The sequence below is a fragment of the Canis aureus genome, chromosome 18, assembly GCF_053574225.1.
Source record: "Canis aureus isolate CA01 chromosome 18, VMU_Caureus_v.1.0, whole genome shotgun sequence".
Lineage (NCBI taxonomy): Eukaryota > Metazoa > Chordata > Mammalia > Carnivora > Canidae > Canis > Canis aureus.
The window spans coordinates 40552817-40573428 of NC_135628.1; the positions used below are offsets into that span (position 1 = coordinate 40552817).

A 20612-nucleotide genomic window follows, 5' to 3' on the forward strand; every position below is an offset into this window, starting at 1 on the left:
CGCGTTGCAAAACCATATGTACACTCCTTCTAAATATTTTTAAAAAGAGCAACATAAAATATATTTTCTAGTGATAAATAGATGCATGTGATTTAACAGAGAAAGAATTGGAGGAATCTACTTCATACTGACAATGGTGCTTTCCTCCAAAGAAGATATTAGATTTGGAGATCTTGGCCAACAGATACTTTAATCTTAATTGTAATGTTAAACATTTTTTGTAATATATGTATTTTTTGTATTTATATATTACTTATATATTTAAAATTAGCAAAAAGAAAACAACCAGCAGATTCAGTACATTTTCTTTTACAGACATCTTAATTCCTTTCTAATCTGAGAGCTCTGGTGTTTTCGGACTCAGGATTCCCAGATGTTGGTATCAGTCCAGTAAACTGTCAAAATCCATGTGACTATCAGCCTGCCCAATGTGAGAAGGCTGCTCTTTCAATTATGTCTATGGAGACTGTTTGCCTGCCTTGGTACTCTACTAACTGCCAGATGAGCTAGCTTGATTAGGGCCCCTATGCCTTAACTTCCAGTCACTACTTTGTTTTAGTATTGCACAGGGAAGATATTGAATCAGTTACGGTAATTTGAGACCAAGTTACACAACTTCGTCTCATCTTATGATAGCACTTTACTTAAGAACCCACCCACAGACAACTCTCACCCTGAACTCTATTAATTTAGTTGCTTTCCTTATAGTCACCTAAAAGCTGATAAACTTTATACCCCAATTAGTATTTATGAAATTTTAGGAAACTGATTTCTTACAGTTTCAGAACAAGTAGAAGATTACTGCTGTTTCCTAATCTTTTAAGTACGTCTGAGTTTACTGTTGTATGAACTATACATTTTATTTGTTAATGTTCCAAAAATAATAAAAAATTCCATTTTTACCACTTTATCAATAAATGCAACCACAAAATTATCTGTGTGGCCTTTGAAACATAATTTGGTGATCTGTTTTAGTGTACTGCTTCTCTAGTGCAGTGTGATACCCAACATAGACTTCTTCAGCTTATGGCTAACCTACCTCACTGTTCTCAAGAGGGCAGAGGGGGTCCAACTCCATTGCCCCTGACTCTTTAGTCACACAATGCCACTAGACTGTCCGTGGAGATAGTGGCTATAAGTCAGAAAAAAACTATGTGAGATATCCTTAATTCCAGCAAATATCATTTGTAACACTCGTCAGAGTTGTCGATTATGAGAATATGAAAGGATACAGAATTTTGCTTAGACAACAGGGAAAGGTATTCAATATCTTAGGATTCCTTCACTGTCCAACATCTTTAGAATGTGATAGAAAAGTCTTAAAATTTGAAGAATTGTAAAAACTAATCAAATGGGCAAACTGGCTGGGAACTGCAGACTTCTGTGAGTAGGACCATGAGGTCCTGTATGTAAGTTGGGTCTAGGAAGGTGGGATATGTAAATGTCCTCTTCTTGATATTATAGCATCTCTGACATGACAACAATAAACAAACTTGGGCAGCCTAGGTGGCTCAGTGGTTTGGTGCCTGTCTTCAGCCCAGGGTGTGATCCTGGAGACCCGGGATTGAGTCCCACGTCAGGCTCCCTACATGGAGCCTGCTTCTCCCTCTGCCTGTGTCTCTGCCCCCCCCCACCCCCCCCTTTCTCTCTCTCTGTGTGTCTCTCATGAATAAATAAATAAAGTATTAAAAAAAAAACAATAGGGATCCCTGGGTGGCGCAGCAGTTTAGCGCCTGCCTTTGGCCCGGGGCGTGATCCTGGAGACCCGGGATCGAATCCCACGTCGGGCCCCCGGTGCATGGAGCCTGCTTCTCCCTCTGCCTATGTCTCTGCTTCTCTCTCTCTCTGTGTGACTATCATAAATAAATAAAAATTAAAAAAAAAACAATAAACAAACTTCTGTGTTGTCATTCAAAGTTGCCTACAAAAAAATATCTCTGGATATTAGTAATCTCAAGCATGCTAAGTAGGCAACCCTCCAAATGATATATCATGATATAATAGTTTCCTCAATTACTAGAAAGAGAATTCAGAGCTTAGGCTTTTGGTAGGAAATAATCTGTTACTTGCAGTAACAGTTGTTGGCTTCCTTAATTGGAAAGTATCTTTCAACCACGGGAAGACTTAATTATGTACACAGAGCATTAGAAGGCTTAAGAAAACTCAAAGGCTACACTACTTGTAAGTGTAGTGTAATAGGTGGATAGAATTTCTTAAGTACTTTCAAAGACTATCAGTCACTAAGAATAGCAGTTAAAAAGGAAATAAAATATTAATGAATTTTTAAATACAATTTAAAATGTTTGTAGGTGTTAGCTAAGTTTATAAATAGGAATAAAATATTATTCAAAGATCCTTTAACAGTGATTTGCAAATCAAATCTAAAAACTTAAAGAACTAAGTTTTTGATAATGTAGCTTGAATAAATCAAACATTAATTGTAAAATCAAAATAAATATCTGAATGACTCTTCTGGGTAGTCATAAGGCCCTATTATCATCATGAAACTCACAGGCAATAGTTTTCCGTGTCTGTATTTCTTAAGTTTCCTAATTCGTGGCATTTTCTATAGGTTCTCAGACATAATTAGTATAAAGTACTGAAGTAGAATATTATTTCACATCCATGAGATTCAGTCATAACTTGGTATTAGTGTCCTCCATTAACAGAAAAAACCCTAAGGATCTCATAACTGCTGAAACAATATAGTTGGAACATTGTTCAGAACCATACACACCACATCATTTTCTGATCCTAATTCCAGAAATAGCTGTTTATTGCTTGGTTTTAATTTTAAAGAGGCTGTGACACCATGATTAATCCTATTTCCCTCTTGGCCAGTAGACAGCATAAGTGAAATCTGTCGTCCACTCTGAAAAACTCACAGGAGCCTACCAACATGCACTGCATTTACAAACCACTCGCACAGCATCTTCTTTTGCATCCTCCCAGCCTATTCTTCCAGTCAATTTTATCTTAACTATACACTATCTCCCAATCTATATAATTAGAATTTCATGGTGAACCAGAGCATTACCTATAAAATATAAGAAACACTTCTGAATATAGCTATCTTGTAAAGTTTCCTTGAAAAGGAGCTATATCCCACATTCAGGTTAAAATGGTCTTTATTTCCAGGGCGCTTGGGTAGCTCAGTCAGTGGAGCGTCTGACTCTTGGCTTTGGCTCAGGTCATGATCTCAGGGTTTTGGGATCAAGCCTCCACAGCAGGTTCTATGTTTGCTCAGTGTGGAGTCGGCTTGCGATTCTGTCTCTCCCTCTTCTTTTCCCTCCTGCTCTGCCCCACTCTCTTGCTCACACACTCTCTTTCTCTCTCAAATAAATAAAATCTTTAAAAAAAAGTCTTTTCTTCCAGATCATCTTACCTTATAGTTCAATTCCAAGCAAACAAAATTTAAACATCAAAATAAAAGAAAAAGCAGCCTGCTTTCCCTAAAGTGGACAGAAAACTACTAAGCTTAAGCTCATTCTGACAAAAAAGCTTGTTTTCTATCAAAACAACTTTAGATATTTTCTAGTACTAATGCATACCTCTGTAGGACTGAAGGGTCTGGTGACTTCTGTGAACTTACAAAGAGGCAGTAAGAAATAGGACCCAAGGAGAGTTGTCATTTTGCAACTGAATACCTCCTTCTGAATGCCTCGTTGATTTGGCAACAAAACTCTTAATGACTTACACAAAGACAGATGCAAAACTTGCACAAAACTAGACAGGTAATTTAGGTGCTTTGCTTTTTGCGTAAGAGAACAGATTTTGGCTCTAATGATATGCCAGAAAACAATCAATAAGTATTGATTTCTCATTCATTTGGCTTGTTCATTAAAATTTTCCATAGTGATTTACTGGGAATGTTCACCCTTTAATTAGTGCAATTCAATAATATTTCATGGTCAAAATTATTTATTGAGGATTAAAAGTTACCGAAAATAATTTGTTCAGGAAAAATGAAAATGATGAAAGTTTACCAAGAACTTATATTGGTATGCATGATAAAAACAAGCATGAATCCACTCTAGAATTCTCTCCTGCCCCAATTTAGAACTAACAATGTGACAGCATGGAATAATTACCTCATTGCTCTGTATCTAATGCTCTTCTATAAGACACTCTTGATAATGTAGTGCAAGCATTCACTTTCCTTTTAATGACTTTCCATTTAATGAATTCTGGCTTTAATCATGCCTTTAACCTTATTTTAAAATTCTGGGTTCCAATGCTAAAAGTGAATGCTTAATGTACTCTCAGACTCCATCAGGAAATAAATCAGACATGATGGTAGGGGTCTAGCCTGGCTTCATATCCACAGGTATCTGAAAAGAGCCACTAACATTGAGGGCTCTGGGAAAAGCAAAAAGGACAAAGACAACATCTGATTACAGCCTGAGCAGAAAATATGACTTCTTGGAGAAGACCAGTGACCTAGGGAACCCCCCTATTGTTATAAATGTCTCTTGGTGTTGGCTTTTCCCCCCTTATTAAATACTAAGTGTTATAAGCCCCCCAAAGTCTTTTGTGGTTTATCTTTCATTTAAGCTACTTAAACATTTCTATTTTAATATATTTTATATGCAAAAAATTATACCTTCTGTGTAAGTCATATAGAAAAAGAAGGAAAAAGAGACCAATGTTCCTACCATTAGGCCTATAAAGTTAAATTAGTACCTTTGAAGCCCTCTTTATGTCTCATTTCTAGTTGTAGCCCCTATTTTTTCTCCGACTTATTCACAAAAGTATCTCTAAACAATATAGATTAATTTTGTTTGCTTTTTAAGTTTATATACATGGTAATAAACTGTATACAATATTCTGCAAATTGTTTTGTTTGCTAAACATTATGTGGAAAGGTAGGACTAGAATTAATTCACTGTTTTCTGCAATTCCTATAAACAATATTGCTGTGCATTTTTGAACATGTCTTTTGGTACATGTTTCAAGAACTTTTGGAAGCATATATACACATATGGAAGTAAACTTAGTGGGCCATAGAATTTGCATTTCTTCCATTTTACTGGATAATACCAAATCGCTTTAGCAAAATGGCTGTATGAGTTTTCCTTCATGTTGGCTATCACATATTACTGTGGAACTTTATATTTGCAAATTATTTTATTTTTACTCAGAGGCTGAATATTATGTTTACCAAACTCTGGGTTTTACTTTTTTGTGAACTGATTGTTTACATGTTTGTCCATTTTTCTATTAAGTTAGTTGTGTTTTCCTATGATCACAACTGTGAGTTCTTAGTATATTTTGGATATTTCTTAAACAGGCTACAAATATCTTCTCCCAAATTTTGGCATGTTTTTCCATGTTCCTTAGAAAGACAGTATAGTGTGTCTTTCATCAATTACTGTGGTCAAATTTAACAAACTTTTTATGATTTGGAATTTTTGTGTCTTAAATCATATAAACATTCTCCTACATTTTCTTCAAGAAGTTAGGAACATTACCTTTCATATTTGAGGCTTTAACCCATTTAGAATCTATTTTATGAATGATATGAGGTCAAATCCAATTTCATTTTTTTCATATGGTCAATTTCCCCCCACCATTTGTTAGTCCGTACTTTCCCCACTATCTGCAGTGTTAGTTATGTATTAGTCTCAAACTGGCATGAATGTGTCAGTCTGTTTCTAGATTTCACTCTGTTGCACCGGTCTACTTGTCAATTGCTGAGCTACACTACACTATCTTATCACTATTACTTTATAAATGAATTTTGGCATCTGAGAGAACAAGCTCTCTTACCTTGTCCTTGCTCAAGTGCATCCTGACTATTCTGGACCAAGCTGTTCCTCTACATACATTTTAGAAAGTTCTTGCCAAGTTCTTAAAAAAGAAAAAAAAAAAAAAACAAAAACCTAAAATGACCTGTTCAAATTCTCATTAGAACTATGGAATACATAGGTTAATTTGGCATTATGGCATTTTTATAATATTGAGGCTTCCTCAGTCTGGCAATTTATATAGGTCTTCTTGAATGTCTTACTGTGGTGTTTGAGTTGCTTCTGCTAAATTCATACTGGCTATTTATATTTTCTGTTGCTTTATAAATCACTATAAATCACTTGTACAAAAATTATATTTTCTGTTTGTTAGAATTAACTGATGTGTAGTGATTCTTGGAGACATCCATCCTGCTAAACTTATTAATTCTAATAATCTGTATTCTTGAGGTTTTTTAATATATTCAATTTTATTATCAGTGAATAATAACAATTTTGCTTTTCTCTTTATTTTTTTATTTTTATTTTATTGTTTTGCTTGTCTGGTACTTGCTAGGACCTCTAGGAAAACATTGAATAGAGTGGTTATAGCACATTAAATAGTGAAATGTTAACAATTCTTATTTTAAAGGAAATTCTTGATTTTAACATTCCACCACTTAACATAATGTTCGATAGACTTCTGTTAGCTTGACATATCAAGTTAAGAATGTTCTAATTTAAACGAAAACAGAAAGTTCTAGTTTAATAAACTTTTGTATTTCTAGTTTAAAAACTTTTTATCATGAATAAGTGTTCAACTTCATTAAATGTTTGTCTTCATCTAAAGAGATGATTATATAGATTTCTCCTCTAGTTCATGTATGAATTATATGAGTTTTTGAATGCTAAACCAACTTTGCGTTCCCTGCATAAACACAAGTTGGTTATGATACATACATTATATACATAAATGTATATAAAATGCATTTCTGGATTCAGTATTTATCTCTGTGAATAAGCAGTTTTTTTGTTTTGTTTTGTTTATTTATTTATTTAATGAAGAGAATCCTGGACAGTTAATGGATGTTCACTCTGCTCACCTTAGAGTAGAAGAGGAATGTTATTCCAGAACACAACTGCATTAGACAGCTTAAATCTCATAAAAATGTGTTAACTCCACCTATACTTCATTAGTTACACAGAAAACCATACTCTAGGCATTTGCCAAGGTGTATAACCTCTAACATATTACCACTCAATATTTATTAAAAGCTCAAATTAAGAACTACAACACCCTGTATAAAAAGAATTAAAAAAAAAAAACCCAAACCCCAGCTTTTTGAGGATTTTTATTAACTCTATTCAGTGACACAGGTCATACTCCAATTACAGAAGAACTTTTAAAAATTCTAGTAAAATTAATGTACAGCGTTATATTAGTTCCAGGTGCTATGAAAGATATTTTTTGGGGGTCACCAGCATGGCTTAGTTGGTTAAGCATCCAATTCTTGATTTTGTCTCAGGCTATCATCTGAAGGTCATGAGACTGAGCCTCACACCAGGCTCCACACTCAGCATGGAGTCTGCTTGATATTCTCTCTCTCCCTCTGCCCTCCCCCTGGCTCATGTGCATGTGTGCACCCTCTCTCAAATAAATAAATCTGTTTTTAAAAATATATTCTTTTTTTTTTTTAAAGATTTTAATTATTCACAAGAGACAGAGAGAGAGGCAGAGACATAGGCAGAGGGAGAAGCAGATTCCACATTCAGAGTCTGATTCAGGACTCAATCCCAGGACTGGGGAATCATGCCCTAGCCGAAGGCAGATGCTCAACCACCGAGCCACCCAGGTGTCCCGAGATATTCTTTTTATATCCACTTGCAGTAGGGACTCATTTCTCCCCAAAAATAATTGTTATGATTTCACATGGAACCAATAAATGGATTGTTTTTAATAAAATAAGGAAGGACTGGCAATATAGCTGGCAAATATCAAATATTCAAATTTAAAATATTGGTTATAAGGTATAGCCACCAATATTTTTTCATATTTATATATTCTGTTATCATCTGTGAAAATTTTTTTAATCATGCCAATAAAGCTGTGGATAGGTAGGAGCAGCTAAATGGGAAGTATATTAATGAATACTAATATTAATATTCAGTCCATTATTTTCTGCAAATATTCTAGATTATATCTGTAGGTATCCAAAAAAAAAGAATAAAAGTTAATACAGGGAAAAGTAGATTAGAAAGAAAATCCCCACTTGATTAATCTATAAGGAAGCAAGAAAGTAGATAAAAAGAAAAAAGATTTTTTTTGTTAGATTAGAAACAAATAGAGCTTAGATTTAAACTCAACATATCAGTAAATAAATAACAACTTTCTAAATGCATCTTAAAAATGAAGAATTGAGGGCAGCCCGGGTGGCTTAGTGGTTTAGCGCCGCCTTCAGCCCAGGGCGTGATCCTGGAGACCCAGGATTGAGTCCCGTGTCAGGCTCCCTGCATGGGGCCTGCTTCTCCCTCTGCCTGCATCTCCGCCTCTCTCTGTGTCTCTCATGAATAAATAAAATAAAATTAAAAAAAAATGAAGAATTGCAAAAAAACTAAAAAGATTGAGATACTGTAATATAAAATAAACACCTGGTTATGCTGGTTACAAAAGAGAAAATTCATAGCAAAACAAAATGATATACCATATGAACACTAACCAAAAGAAAGCTGATATAGCTCTTAAAATATCAGACAAAGTAGATATTAAAGTGAATTATTAACAATAGAAGCATTCCCTGATGATTCAAAGGTTAATTTACCAAGAAGATAGGACAATCCTGACCTATATGTACCTATTAACATCACCTCAAGCAAAAACTGACAAAATTAAAAGAAGATACAGATAACTCCTTAATTATAGAGACTTTTTTTTTAAACACCTCTCTCTCACTAACACATTCTAGAAGTTTTGAACAAACATGGTTAACAAATTTAACCTGATATACATGAAGGAGCACATGAGCACCAAATAAGATCACCAGATAGCTGAGTACATCATGACTCATCCATCCTCTCCCCAATAATTTAAATTGGTTTTATTGAATACTACATTATATATTTGTGTGATGCCATTAGTCTACACTGAGAGCCATTGTGTGAAAATGTCCTAAGAACAAAAACATCAGCGGATTTACTGAAAGGATGTTATCAATATTAATATCACTGTTTTCTCTAAATCATACATTAATTGTGCCAATAGTCTACTTCTCTTAAGCAGATAGTTTGTTTTTTCCTTATGAATACTGTGAATAATGTAACGAACAAAGGTTTCCCTTTCCTTCAGCAACTAGGAAGCTTAGAGCCAAAATAAAGGCCTTGCCTCAGAAATACCATAATCATAATATATATACTTGCAGCATTATTTTTGGTTCCACTCTGTCCTCATCTTCATTGATCTTTCTTATCTTGCTGCTATCAGTTTGCCCAATCCTGTGATATAAAGGCATCTCTCCAAGTTGCTTCTAGATAATATATGAGTGAATAAAGTATAAGGATAAAAACATATAGGTGAAAAAGGTATATACCCTTAATGGCAGTTGGTTATTTACCTTTGGTCTTCCTGATAAAGACTTTATTGAAATCAGAGTGAATTTCAAAGCAGTGATTTAATTCAGAGAAATCAGATTCCATGCAAACCAATAAGCTAACAACAGGGTCACAAGCAAATACATGTGGATAGCAACTGATCAGAGAATTGGCTGGTGTGAATATCTAAGCAGGCTCAGAGTTCCGCTGATACGCCCACAAATCTTAGGTTTCCAGACTAAACATCCTGGGTTCAAGATGCAGATGCAGACTGCCATCTTAGGGATCTACTTTCCGGAAATCTAGAGCTTTATTGCAGCAGCCAAACCATTTTGTGGAAAAAGTGTAAGGGAAAGGAGAGGAAACAAGAAAGTATTATTTTCATATCCTTATGCTCCTTTCTCTAAGATAGCCTTAAATTACCTGGAAAGTAGCTTAGAAATATTCTCTCTCTTTTTTTTTTAAAGACACCCAGGTTCGAGTAATTAATTCCAGATACAATCTATTCTGAAAATCTAGACTTTCCTACAATCTGCCATCTTGCACCTTCACTCTTTTTCTTCTGGCTCAGTTCTCATTAGAGCCAAGGAGTAGTAAGTAACTAAAGGAATTAAGAATAAAAAAGGCTTTATATAATCCTTCATGTTCACACTTTAGGGAAGATAACATTCAGTGTTTTCTAACTAGTGGCCTATTAGCTGATGGGTAGGAGAAATAAGCATTTAGTAGTAATACTCAAACTTCATGGGGATACTTGAACTACTTTACAAACCTACAAGTGACCCAGCTCCTGTTATGCCTCAAAAATATTAATAGGTCATAGTGCTTACAGAAATAGTTATGAATTCTTCTCAGACATTCAAAGCCTACTTTTACTCCAAGAATACCCTGTAGCATACCTTTAACATAAGGTCTATGAATCAAAAAAAAAATAATTCTAATTTTATTCATTTTTTCCTCTTCTTCAAACTCCCTCTCATCTCTTAAAATGTTTATATCATCTATGTATTTGCCTTATACTAAACCGTTCATCTTCCTCCCCTTTTATCCTACAAATTGCATGCCTTCTTATATAGATGGCAGGGACAAACACTGTTCTTCCTACCTAGGAGCCATCCTTCCTCTTACAAGTCAGTGTGCCACCAGGCTTTCCGTGTTCAAAATACTTTTCTAAAGGTATCATACATACTTCTAACCTCTTAAGGCAGGATGATAATCTGCTTTCATATGTAACTTCTACCAATTAGTCCTAGTTTTTCTTTCATTATCTCTATGGAACATGCAGAACCTTTCACAAGAGACTTTAAACTATTTGAAGCCAAAAACAGTATCATCTTAAGGATCCCAGAATATTTGAAGTGCAGGAAGCTCATGTTGTTAAAGTGAGTTTTCCAGGGAATCTATCAAACTAAGACTATAATACTTTTCTTTCAAGATCTCTCCAACATACCTGTTCTCTGCTCTTATTCTAATCATGACTTAACTACCTGGGCAGTAGCAGACATTGCTAGTCATGTAGGGTTCATGGACCTCAGGCACTAAGAAATGACAAACACAAAACACGGCAGGAGGGCAAAATAATTACTTTTCACATTCTAGAACACAGGTAAAACTATGTGTTTTATTTAACAAGTAAGTGCTAATTAATAACTCTTAATAATTAAGTAATAATCCCTAAAAAGGGTTTGTCATGGCTCCTGGTGAAAAAAATTGTTATATTTGATTTATGTATTATGGTAAGAAAATGTATTAGAGCATATTAAGTAATGGATTTGTATAATATATCAACATTTTAATGAGATAGTTGAGTAGGCTTGGTTTATAGAGAAAACCACACAAATAGTGTTCAAATAGAATTGTTGTGATAGGAAATTTCTGCTTAGTTTGAAAAATGATTTTATCACTCTGAAAACTTACAATAATTCAATACTGAGAGTCACGTAATTAATCCCTCCTCAGTTGGGAAGCTGATTCTGCAAAGAAACGACCCCTTGTGTGCTCTTCCTTTCCTCCTCCTCCCTTTCTGCCTCCTTCATTTTGTCTCCTTCCATTGTCTTTCTTTCACTATTTCACTCTAACATAGTTTTTCACGGACTTTAATTGATCATCCTTTTGCTTCACTGAGTTGCCTCAAGGCCTAAAGTTATGCTAAAGCACTCATCCTATCAATAAAACACTCCAGTGCTCAGAAAGCAAGTCAGAATTGGACAGTCCCCAGGAAGTGGGGAGAAAGAGCACTGCATCTAGGGGGCAGAAACTAGCAAAACTGACGGGTAGTTGCCTTACCCATCCTGTTGCAAAAAAGGTGTGGGTGGGGGGCCGGGGGGGGGGGATCTTTAAGTGCTGACTGGCCTGTGTCTGGTCCGCAGTTTTACTTCCTTTTCTAAACCTCTAGGACTTCAGCGTTCCCTAGCAACGGAAGCAAAGGATCAATTTAGAAAAGTGCTTTCCAGAGCATTCCTATCTAGCTACTGACCAAGCCATTTTAGTTTATGTGATCAAGCAATTGAAATTCAAGGAGATTTATCACTGACTGTCCTCGGCAGCAAAACTGGAAGAGCACCGCTTGATATGTATGCTACTAATGTCTAAGATGACGGATTCCACCTCTACTGCACAAACATGGATTGGTTTCAGTAAGAATTAGTAGTCTCTGCATCTCACTGTGAACCCACAGTGTTGCTAGGGAAACTGATAATTATGTGGCAAAATGGAGGGTGTAGAATAGGAAAAGGGTTCAGAAGAAATATAAGGTTTTGATCCAAATCAGCATGTTAATAGTAGAGTTTGTTGATCTTCTGTACTCACATAATTTAATAAATACCATTAATTAGATGTTTGACAAGATACTGATTTCTAAATTGAAATAAATGAACAGAAATGAAATGAACATTGGAAAGCTATTGGTTACTGATCATACTTTGTGCCTATCATGGCAGAAACACATATTTATTATAAACTACAATTAATTTAATGGAATTAAAATATTCGAAAAGGTGAAAAAAAAAACATTGTTTTTTTCTGACATTTTTCTTTAGAAATCAATGTTACAGAGTTCCAGATATAAAAGTTACAATCTTATAAAAGCTTTTATTCACCTCAGAGACAAATGCATATAACCTCAAAATACCTGTTAGTATGGAGAAAACTGAAGTGTTACTATTTTTATATTATACATAGTAAAGCCAATCCAGAGATGCCGAATGACCTTCCTGAAGACACACAGCTCTTCAGTTAGTGGTAATGCTGGTGCTAAATATTCCTATTTAAGCTGCCCAAGAGGCATTATTTACACATTATATTTTATTACGGGAAAGCCCGTAATAATGTAAAATAAAAATGTAGTAAATGGTCTCAAATCTCTAGATCTCACTTTAATTTTAAATGAAGATTTCCAATACTTTTAATTTTTAATAGCTAAGAGTGTAGTTCTAAAAGTTAATGATATGATATAAACACTTGTGTATCAGAAAAGTCTCGGAGACATTTTAGTATGTGAGAAAGATCATCAAAGAATTAAATAGCTCATTAGTGAACAGTTTTAACTGCATGTCAAATCGCTCTGCCTGTGAGCTGTCTGTCCTATCATGACAGTGCTGATTCACAACATTCTTTTACTTTCGCTTTTTTCCAAGGATTATTAGGTAAAAACTTTAAAAGATGAAACCAAAGGTTTCATATCTCCCTGTATACTTATTTTTATAAATTATTATACATTTTCTAATTTAATAATATATTATAGATATGAAAACATTTCTTCACATTCACATACACACAACCTATTTATGGATGTCTGTGCAAGAAAATAAATGACCATTTTATGGTTGGTGCATAAATAAGACAAACATAACAGCAAATGTTTCCAGTGTTTTGATTTTACTTGCTTTTCCTTTTTTAAAGATTTTATTTACTTATTTGAGAGAGAGAGAGAGCACAGGCAGAGGGAGGGACAGGCAGAGGGTGAGTGAGAAGCAGATCAAGGAGCCCGATGTGGGGCTTGATCCCAGGACTCCGGATCATGACCTGAGCCAAAGGCAGACACTTAACCATCTGAGCCAGCCAGGTGTCTTGATTTTATTTGCTCTTTGACAGGAAAGAATGAGAAGTATACAGAGGACACCAAGATAAAAGCATAAAACTAACAGAACTTCTTAATGAATTCCAAGTGCTAGAGGTAGGTAGTTAGCTTCTAATGTTAAGAAAAAGATCTTCATTCTAATGACTTAAAAATTCTAAGTCTTACTTTTTAATACATAAACACTAGCTCACCTTAGATGGGATGAATTATCATTTTAAGGTAGTTTTTTTTAAGGTAGTTTATTTTTTTTTTTAATTTTTAAAGGTAGTTTATTAAGTCTATCAATTTTATGGTGGCTTAAAATTAAGTAGTTTAAGTTGCAATTCTGTTATTTCCATACATCAAAGCATTGATTTTTTGATTAAAAAAAAAAAAAAAAGAACCAAGTGACAGGTTCTTATTTTGATAAGCCTTTTTGTCTTTCTCATGGTAGGAAGGTTTTTTTCAACTTTTAAGTCTCTGGGAAAGAAAAAGAAAATTTTAAGGCTGAGTTTTATAGTCATTAAAAACCATTTTTGCGGTTAGCTTAAACAAACCTTGACTAAGGCCATCTTGACAAGATGTCTGCTTGACATCCAAGTTCTCCATGGTGTCTCCTTTAGAGACTTCACCAAGGGACGTTCTTCTCTCAAAGATGTTGTTGTTATTGTTAACTTGAGTCCCATTTTGCTTCAATAGTCTGAATACTTCAGCTTCCAAATCTCTAATCTAAGGAGGAAAAAAAATCCATCCATAAAACTCTAAGGCAGCACTGGTCTTAGTACTCAGTACTCAGCAAAACCATCCTATCACTTAGTGGTTTTGAGCACGTAACTCACCCGTACTTGCAGACCCTGGACTTCCACAAGATGAGCTTTTTCCAAATCTTCTATTTTCTTTCTTTCTGCTTCCTGTCTTTTGATGAAATCAAGTTCTCTTAAGAAGAAAATAAAAGATCTGATGGCATCAAAGACTCCATAAATGAGGAAATATGTGAAAGTTCTTAACTGAACAATAAACTGCACAGTGGGACAAATAACTGGGCAGCTATTTAAATAAACGAGACTCAATCATGGTTAGAAAAAAAGGGATCTAGTAATGAAAGCAAATAAAACATTGAAACGGATCATAAAGAAGAATGCTTTGACTCTGCTTACTGTGATTGTCATTTGTAACTCCTGATTCTAGGGTACCCATACAGATTTAGAGAGAAGCTACTGAACTAATGGCCCACTTGGGTAATTTAGTGGAGATGATTACATGTCAGGTAGTTATAATTCCACGTTTACAAAGTCATACTTCATAAACTGCTGGGACTGGATGGTAAGAGTTTACAGAAGATAATTATAACTTGCTTTCTACGAATGATGTGGCAAAGGGCTGGCAGGTAAGAAACACTGAGAGGGAGCCTTCACTTACACACCTGAGGATAATATGGGGAGAAGGAGAAAATATCTCCATTTTGAGAGCCTGGAATACAACCTGCAAATTTGGCAACATTTACTATAAAGTTATCACATGAAATACAATGAAGTATGACATTTTTGGCAGGAAGAGTTAAAACAGTGATGTACTGAATCCATGACCACAAAGAGTTATTTCCCCTTTTTTTTTTACAATAAATAATCTAAAGCAGTCTTCTTTAAATATTAAACATTCTTTCTGTGATAGGAAATAACAGAGATATTGTGACTCTTACACATATGCTTAGTCTCTACAGCTTGGCATGGAAGACCAGAAGAGGTCCTGGCATGACTTTTTATTGTTCTGGCTGGTCAGAACTAACTGATGAAAAAATCCAGTAACTATCTCCCTGAAATTACACTAAAATCCAACAGAGGGAAGCAAAGCAGCATTCGTTTGGAAAGAGCTGATGAGATTCAAAAGCAGAGTGTGGCACTGGACTCTCACTGCAGGCAACTGAGGCTCTTGTGATTCTCTCAACAGCTGAGCAAGGGAAAATGGCAGGGCAGGAGGTCTTGCTAATCAATATTTACACTATCTGAAGTGGGAAAATTTTGCAGTTCTTGATTCTAAGTACAGAGACAGAAGCAGTCTCATCAAGGGCCCAGTTGTTACTTTGTATGTTCAGTCATTCTGCTGACTTCAACTGGGCTTCATGCTTCCTAGTCACAGAGTTGTTTCCAAAAGGACAGAGATTCAAGCGTTTTCATAGTTACCAGGACTTGCTAACTATCAAAAAGAAATCAGGGGGTCACTGACAGCCAAAAAAAATCATAAAATAAACAGAATATAATCTCACATGAAAAAATAACAGAAGGGATCTCTAAAACTTAAAGTCTATGCCTTATAACTCTGCTAAAAAGGGATAATCAAGATTATCTTTTCTATTCTGTTCATTGTTACAAAATCACTGGATAGAAGCCTTCTTTAGACACACATAACCATTCTTTAGTCATTAGGAGCTGCTTACTTTTGTTGAAAATCCTTGATCAATTTCTTTGCCTTGTTATATTTCTTCTCCAAGGCCTGATACTGGCTTTGAGTCTCCTTGAGATGCTCATTCACTGTGTGGCATAAGGTCTGAGCCTCAATCCAGTAGCTCTCCAACTTCAGCATTCTCTCTTTATTCTCTTCTATATTCTGTTGGAGTTGGGTTTTTTCTAGTTCCCACCTCACTTTCTCATTTTCTGCTGCTTGCAGCTGGATAAAGCAAATGTCAAGGCAAGGATAATCTGGGTATTCTGCAGCAAAAATCCACTATGTTTTTAAAAGCATGTTTTAAATTAAGTTTCACTGTCACATATACTTAATCATCTAGAACCTTGAGATGAGAAGAGCAAGTCTCATTTTCAGCATTTCAGAGATTAAAAAATGGAAGCCTAGAAAAGTGAAATGCTTTGTCCAACCAAGGTCACACATCTGATAAATAATAAAACCTGGATCTGATTTCAACTCCCATGATCTTCCCATCACACCATGTTGTTTGAAATTCTGTGAGCAGGACATACTGTTTTAGAGTTTGACTGGATTATACCCAATGAACTTCAATGTACCTTCTTTTAGATTTTTATCCTACATATACTTAGATGTAGATGTAACTGAAAAGTGACGGGGGAGAGATACACTGGAAAGAAGAGAGGGGCAGAAACAGTCTGGCTTAATAGTTCAGAGGGCATCTGGAGTCATTCAGTTTAGAGTTGAATCCTAGCTCTGCCATCACTGGCCTTTAAAATGTGGGCAAATAACTGGAGCTCTCTAAGACTCAAGTATATTATCAATAAGACAGATTTGTGATATAACACAACAGCATGCTTGGAACAGCTCTTTGAGCATCCTCTGATAAATGCTGGTTATTTTTACTTTGTTTTTTTATCCCTTTTAATAATATGATTACATTCTTTATTTCAATTGACACGAACATAGTCTGTAGTTCATTATTTTGCTGGCAGTGTTCTGAATTTCCAGAGCCTCATAAACTTCAATTTGCATAAAAGTATAAAAGACAGTGTAAGTAAAAATATAAATTACTGCTGACTTATTGTAAATCCCTCCAATGAAACAGAAAGGCAGTTACCTGTGTTTCTGCTTCCAGGGACTCTTAGGAAAAGATGGTAAACTAGTCCAACCCCCTTATTTCTACAGAAATTCAAGGCTGATCCTTTAGGTGAAGAGTCAAAGGTCATCTATTCACAATAAGAGACCTTTAAACTAGGGCTTCATCTAATTCACATGTTTCCTTTCAAGTTCAAAAGGATGCAGAGTCATTATAAACTAACAATTTTCAAAATCGAAGACATCCCCAAACCATACCACATTCAGCAAATAAATATATAATCTTTTAATGTATATTTTAAACTAAATACATTGACAAACAGATTACAAAGTAAAAAAAAAAAAATTCCAAAGTTAGGAATTCTATTATGAACACGGATATAAAGAGTCTCACAGTAAAGTAAGCTACTATAGATACTACATGCCAATATAAAAAAGAGAAAAATACAAAATACTAATTTATAGGATTTTCTACATTAAATGCTTTTGGTCTAACACATTAGCTTTGTTAAAGCACTTGCAATCCACAGGGGAATCTTTCTCCCTGGTTATAACGAACAATTAAAAAAATCTATTCTTCCATTCTGTGCTAAGAAACAAAAGCAATTTGAAACAGGACTAGGTTTTTACTGCATCTTTTATTAAGCAATGTTTTGTATTCAAGTTGTTTATTTACCAACCACTACTAATTTAAAAATGATTATTCACAGAGCTTGGCTGACACCATGAATGATGTATAGACATGTTTTGACTAAAGAGCTACAGAGTTATTAGCTGAGAATACCATTTAACCAAAATAGCCCTGTTAATTTATCTCCATTTAAAACACATGGAAAACCCAAAATAAGTGTTCAATGGGAACAGGAAAACAGATCATTAATGGTGGGAGAGAAATTATGTCTTAGTTTTTAAAAGACCACAAAAACAATAAAGAATATTATTTTAAAATAATTCAGAAAATATTTTTAAATCCTTGAAATTACATATTTGATAAAACTAGATACAACTGTAGGAATTTATACAAGTACCTTATAATTTACCAACTAAACATGCCCTTTTGAATCTTGTATTATTTCATATATAACCTAAAAATACATACTCCCTTGATTTATCAAGACCTGTTTTTTTTCCACAAATTTAAATAATGCATACTAAACTTGTCTAAAAATTTCCAGTAGCATACTGACACCTAAAATCAATTATTCACATATTATAGTAAATTTCATAATATTTAATTATTAGAAATTGGATTTTTTTCTATGAAAAAGTATTCATGTGCTACATTAAAATACATTTCTTTTTTTACATTGTTTCTGATGAATATGTTAAAAATAAGTAAATGATTAAACCTACTTAAAATAAGATAAATAGAAAGAGATGCAGCATAATAGCTTGTATAATAAGAACAGCGTAATTAGTGGTCGAAACATAATTCGGATGCTAGAACCATTAACAATAATTAATTTTTGAGGAAATCTCAGAGGGAACTGGCCACATATGTGTAGATATGTAAATATGTATTTTTAAAACACTGTGCTATTTCACTGAAGGAATATGGTGGTGCTTACCCCCCAGGGGTAAATGCTCTCCCTGGCAGGTCTGTCTACATATCTAACGGTGGAAATGAACCTCTCACATTTGTACTCTTTCAAATGCGCAGGAGCAAATCCTTTAGTCCTCGGGTTGAATTTATTCATCGTACCCAAAGTTTAAAAAGTACAATTCAAACACCATTTAATGGTGCTTACCTTGGTCTTCAATTTTTGAATCTCTGCTTCTGTAACTGCATGTTTGATTTGCAACTGAAAATTGAAAAGAAAGAAAACAATCTGAACTAAGAAAGGGTATCTGTATTTTTGAAGCCATGGCGGCTAGAAGAATACCTTATCACATAGCAGAAGGCCCAGAAAAGTGCTGCAATGCAGCAGGTTGTAAATTAAAATGTCTAGTGTGTAAAATGACTCACTAGGTGCACACTAATGAAACACGGGGTCTCTGGCCCACGCTCCCTAACGGATTAGGTTACGAACTCAATTGTTCGGGGCTAACGAAAAGAAGACACGTTTTCCTAGCCCTCTCTGCAGCCCCTCCTTTAGGGTTTGGGTGGCGAGGGCCTGTTTTCCGAGCAGAGCGCCTCGCGGGGCCGCACGGTTCCGCAGGCAGGCGGGCCCGCGGCCGTGCGAGGATCCGGTCCCGAAGCTGGAGGGTAGATGGCGCTACGGTCCCGCGAGTCGCACGCACCGGAGGCCGAGCAGCTCCCGCACAGCTCCCGCAGCTGCCGGACGGAGGACCTGGATGCTGCAGCGCCGCAGCGACATCGGTGATTTTTTTTTTTTTTTTTTTTTGAAATTTCAGGCAAGGTACAGATCCAGATTTCTGTCCTCCAAAAGTCGACTCCTACTGAGGACCCTGGCCCCCCAAAAGCCTTAGCTGCAGCCCGAGAGCCACCAATTACATTTGTTTTGCTTCTCCCCTCCCCCCACTTCGTTTTCTCCGTGAGGGTGAGAGGAGCAAAGGAAACATTCATTTCCTTAAGGGATAAAGGAATGCACCAAGATTTACAGAAAACAATTTACGGGTTGCAGTCTCTCCTCCGGGCTCAGATGTTTTTGGAATTCAGAATTCTTCCAATTTCAGAAAGGAAGCAAGATGCGTTTTCCATAAATTGCCTATTACCCACACCTTGGTCCGTGGAGGCACTCCGTGATCAAATACAGGAGTATTTTTGCCATCAAACATACGTATTTCCCACTAAGTGTGGTATAGAATAGAGACTCTAAGTAGCACCCTGTCTGTTTTGGTCAGGTTTACCACCAAATTAGTTTGCCACAAAATTATTTTCAACAAACTGTTTTCAGAGCATTTTGGATTCAGAATTGTGCAAGGAAGATGGCAAATGTCTACTATTATTATGATCTAATAAAAGTCTAAGGTTTTCTTCTCAGAAAAAGTGAGTCAGTGGGTGGAAGGATAGAAACATGCACCTTGGAGGTCATGACCCCTCACAAAGCTCAGCTCCCTTGGGTTTGTAACCTGCATTTCCTTGGTTTTCAGTCAGCTAGTAGGGGCACAGGGGAAGGATGGAGGGAGTGCTCCTCTCCTGGATGTTCTCGGTCCTCCTATTATGTTTAAGTCCCTTTAGTCTACACTGCTACTGCTCTCAGTTCTGAGGGGTGATCTTGAAACTGTTTTTAAATTTGATTCTGCCCCACTCACATCATTTCTCTTAATTTGCCACTTCCAATCTGGACATGCCTGCAGTCTTGTCAATGTGGCTCTTGCTCCTTGTGCCCTCATTGTTTCATAGGTGCTCCCAGGCTCTAACAGTCTCTACAGAGGAAAGACTCTCTGTGCAGCTGTCATTCTTTTATGAGACCCAAAACAGGCAGTCCAGGCTCTCTCCATTTCTCGCCATAGCCCTAGTGGTACAGCGCTGAACCTACCTACCATTAGGAGTTGCTGAGAGCAACAGAGTATCTGGCAAGCGCTGCTCCAAACTCATGGCAACTCCCTTGTACCTGGCTGATGAGGTCTGAGCTTACCCAGTGCCCTAGTCTGGATGAATCTCTCAGGATGTGACAATGCCAGGCACCCAGCCTGACATGCTAAAATGACCAAGTATACGGACACTCCAGCTGTGAGCCCGAGAGTGAACACACTACTGCTGTAGAAGCATCAATCCTTCCATTTCTGGACTCCCTTGAAGATGTGGAAAACAAGGGCACGTA

General features: G+C 35.9%; 1 protein-coding gene across 18 annotated transcripts in view; it reads right to left on the bottom strand.

The window, feature by feature from the left end:
• PPP1R9A (protein phosphatase 1 regulatory subunit 9A) overlaps positions 1-20612 on the bottom strand; it is a 312302-nt gene that overhangs the window by 41612 nt on the left and 250078 nt on the right. For all 18 annotated transcript variants that reach the window (XM_077856856.1, XM_077856855.1, XM_077856871.1 and 15 more), the window contains 4 exons: positions 18633-18686; positions 15803-16032; positions 14208-14304; positions 13926-14097 (listed from right to left, as the gene is read on the bottom strand). In XM_077856856.1, coding sequence (XP_077712982.1) covers positions 13926-14097; positions 14208-14304; positions 15803-16032; positions 18633-18686 — 553 coding nt within the window. The remainder of the gene's footprint in view (positions 1-13925; positions 14098-14207; positions 14305-15802; positions 16033-18632; positions 18687-20612) is intronic.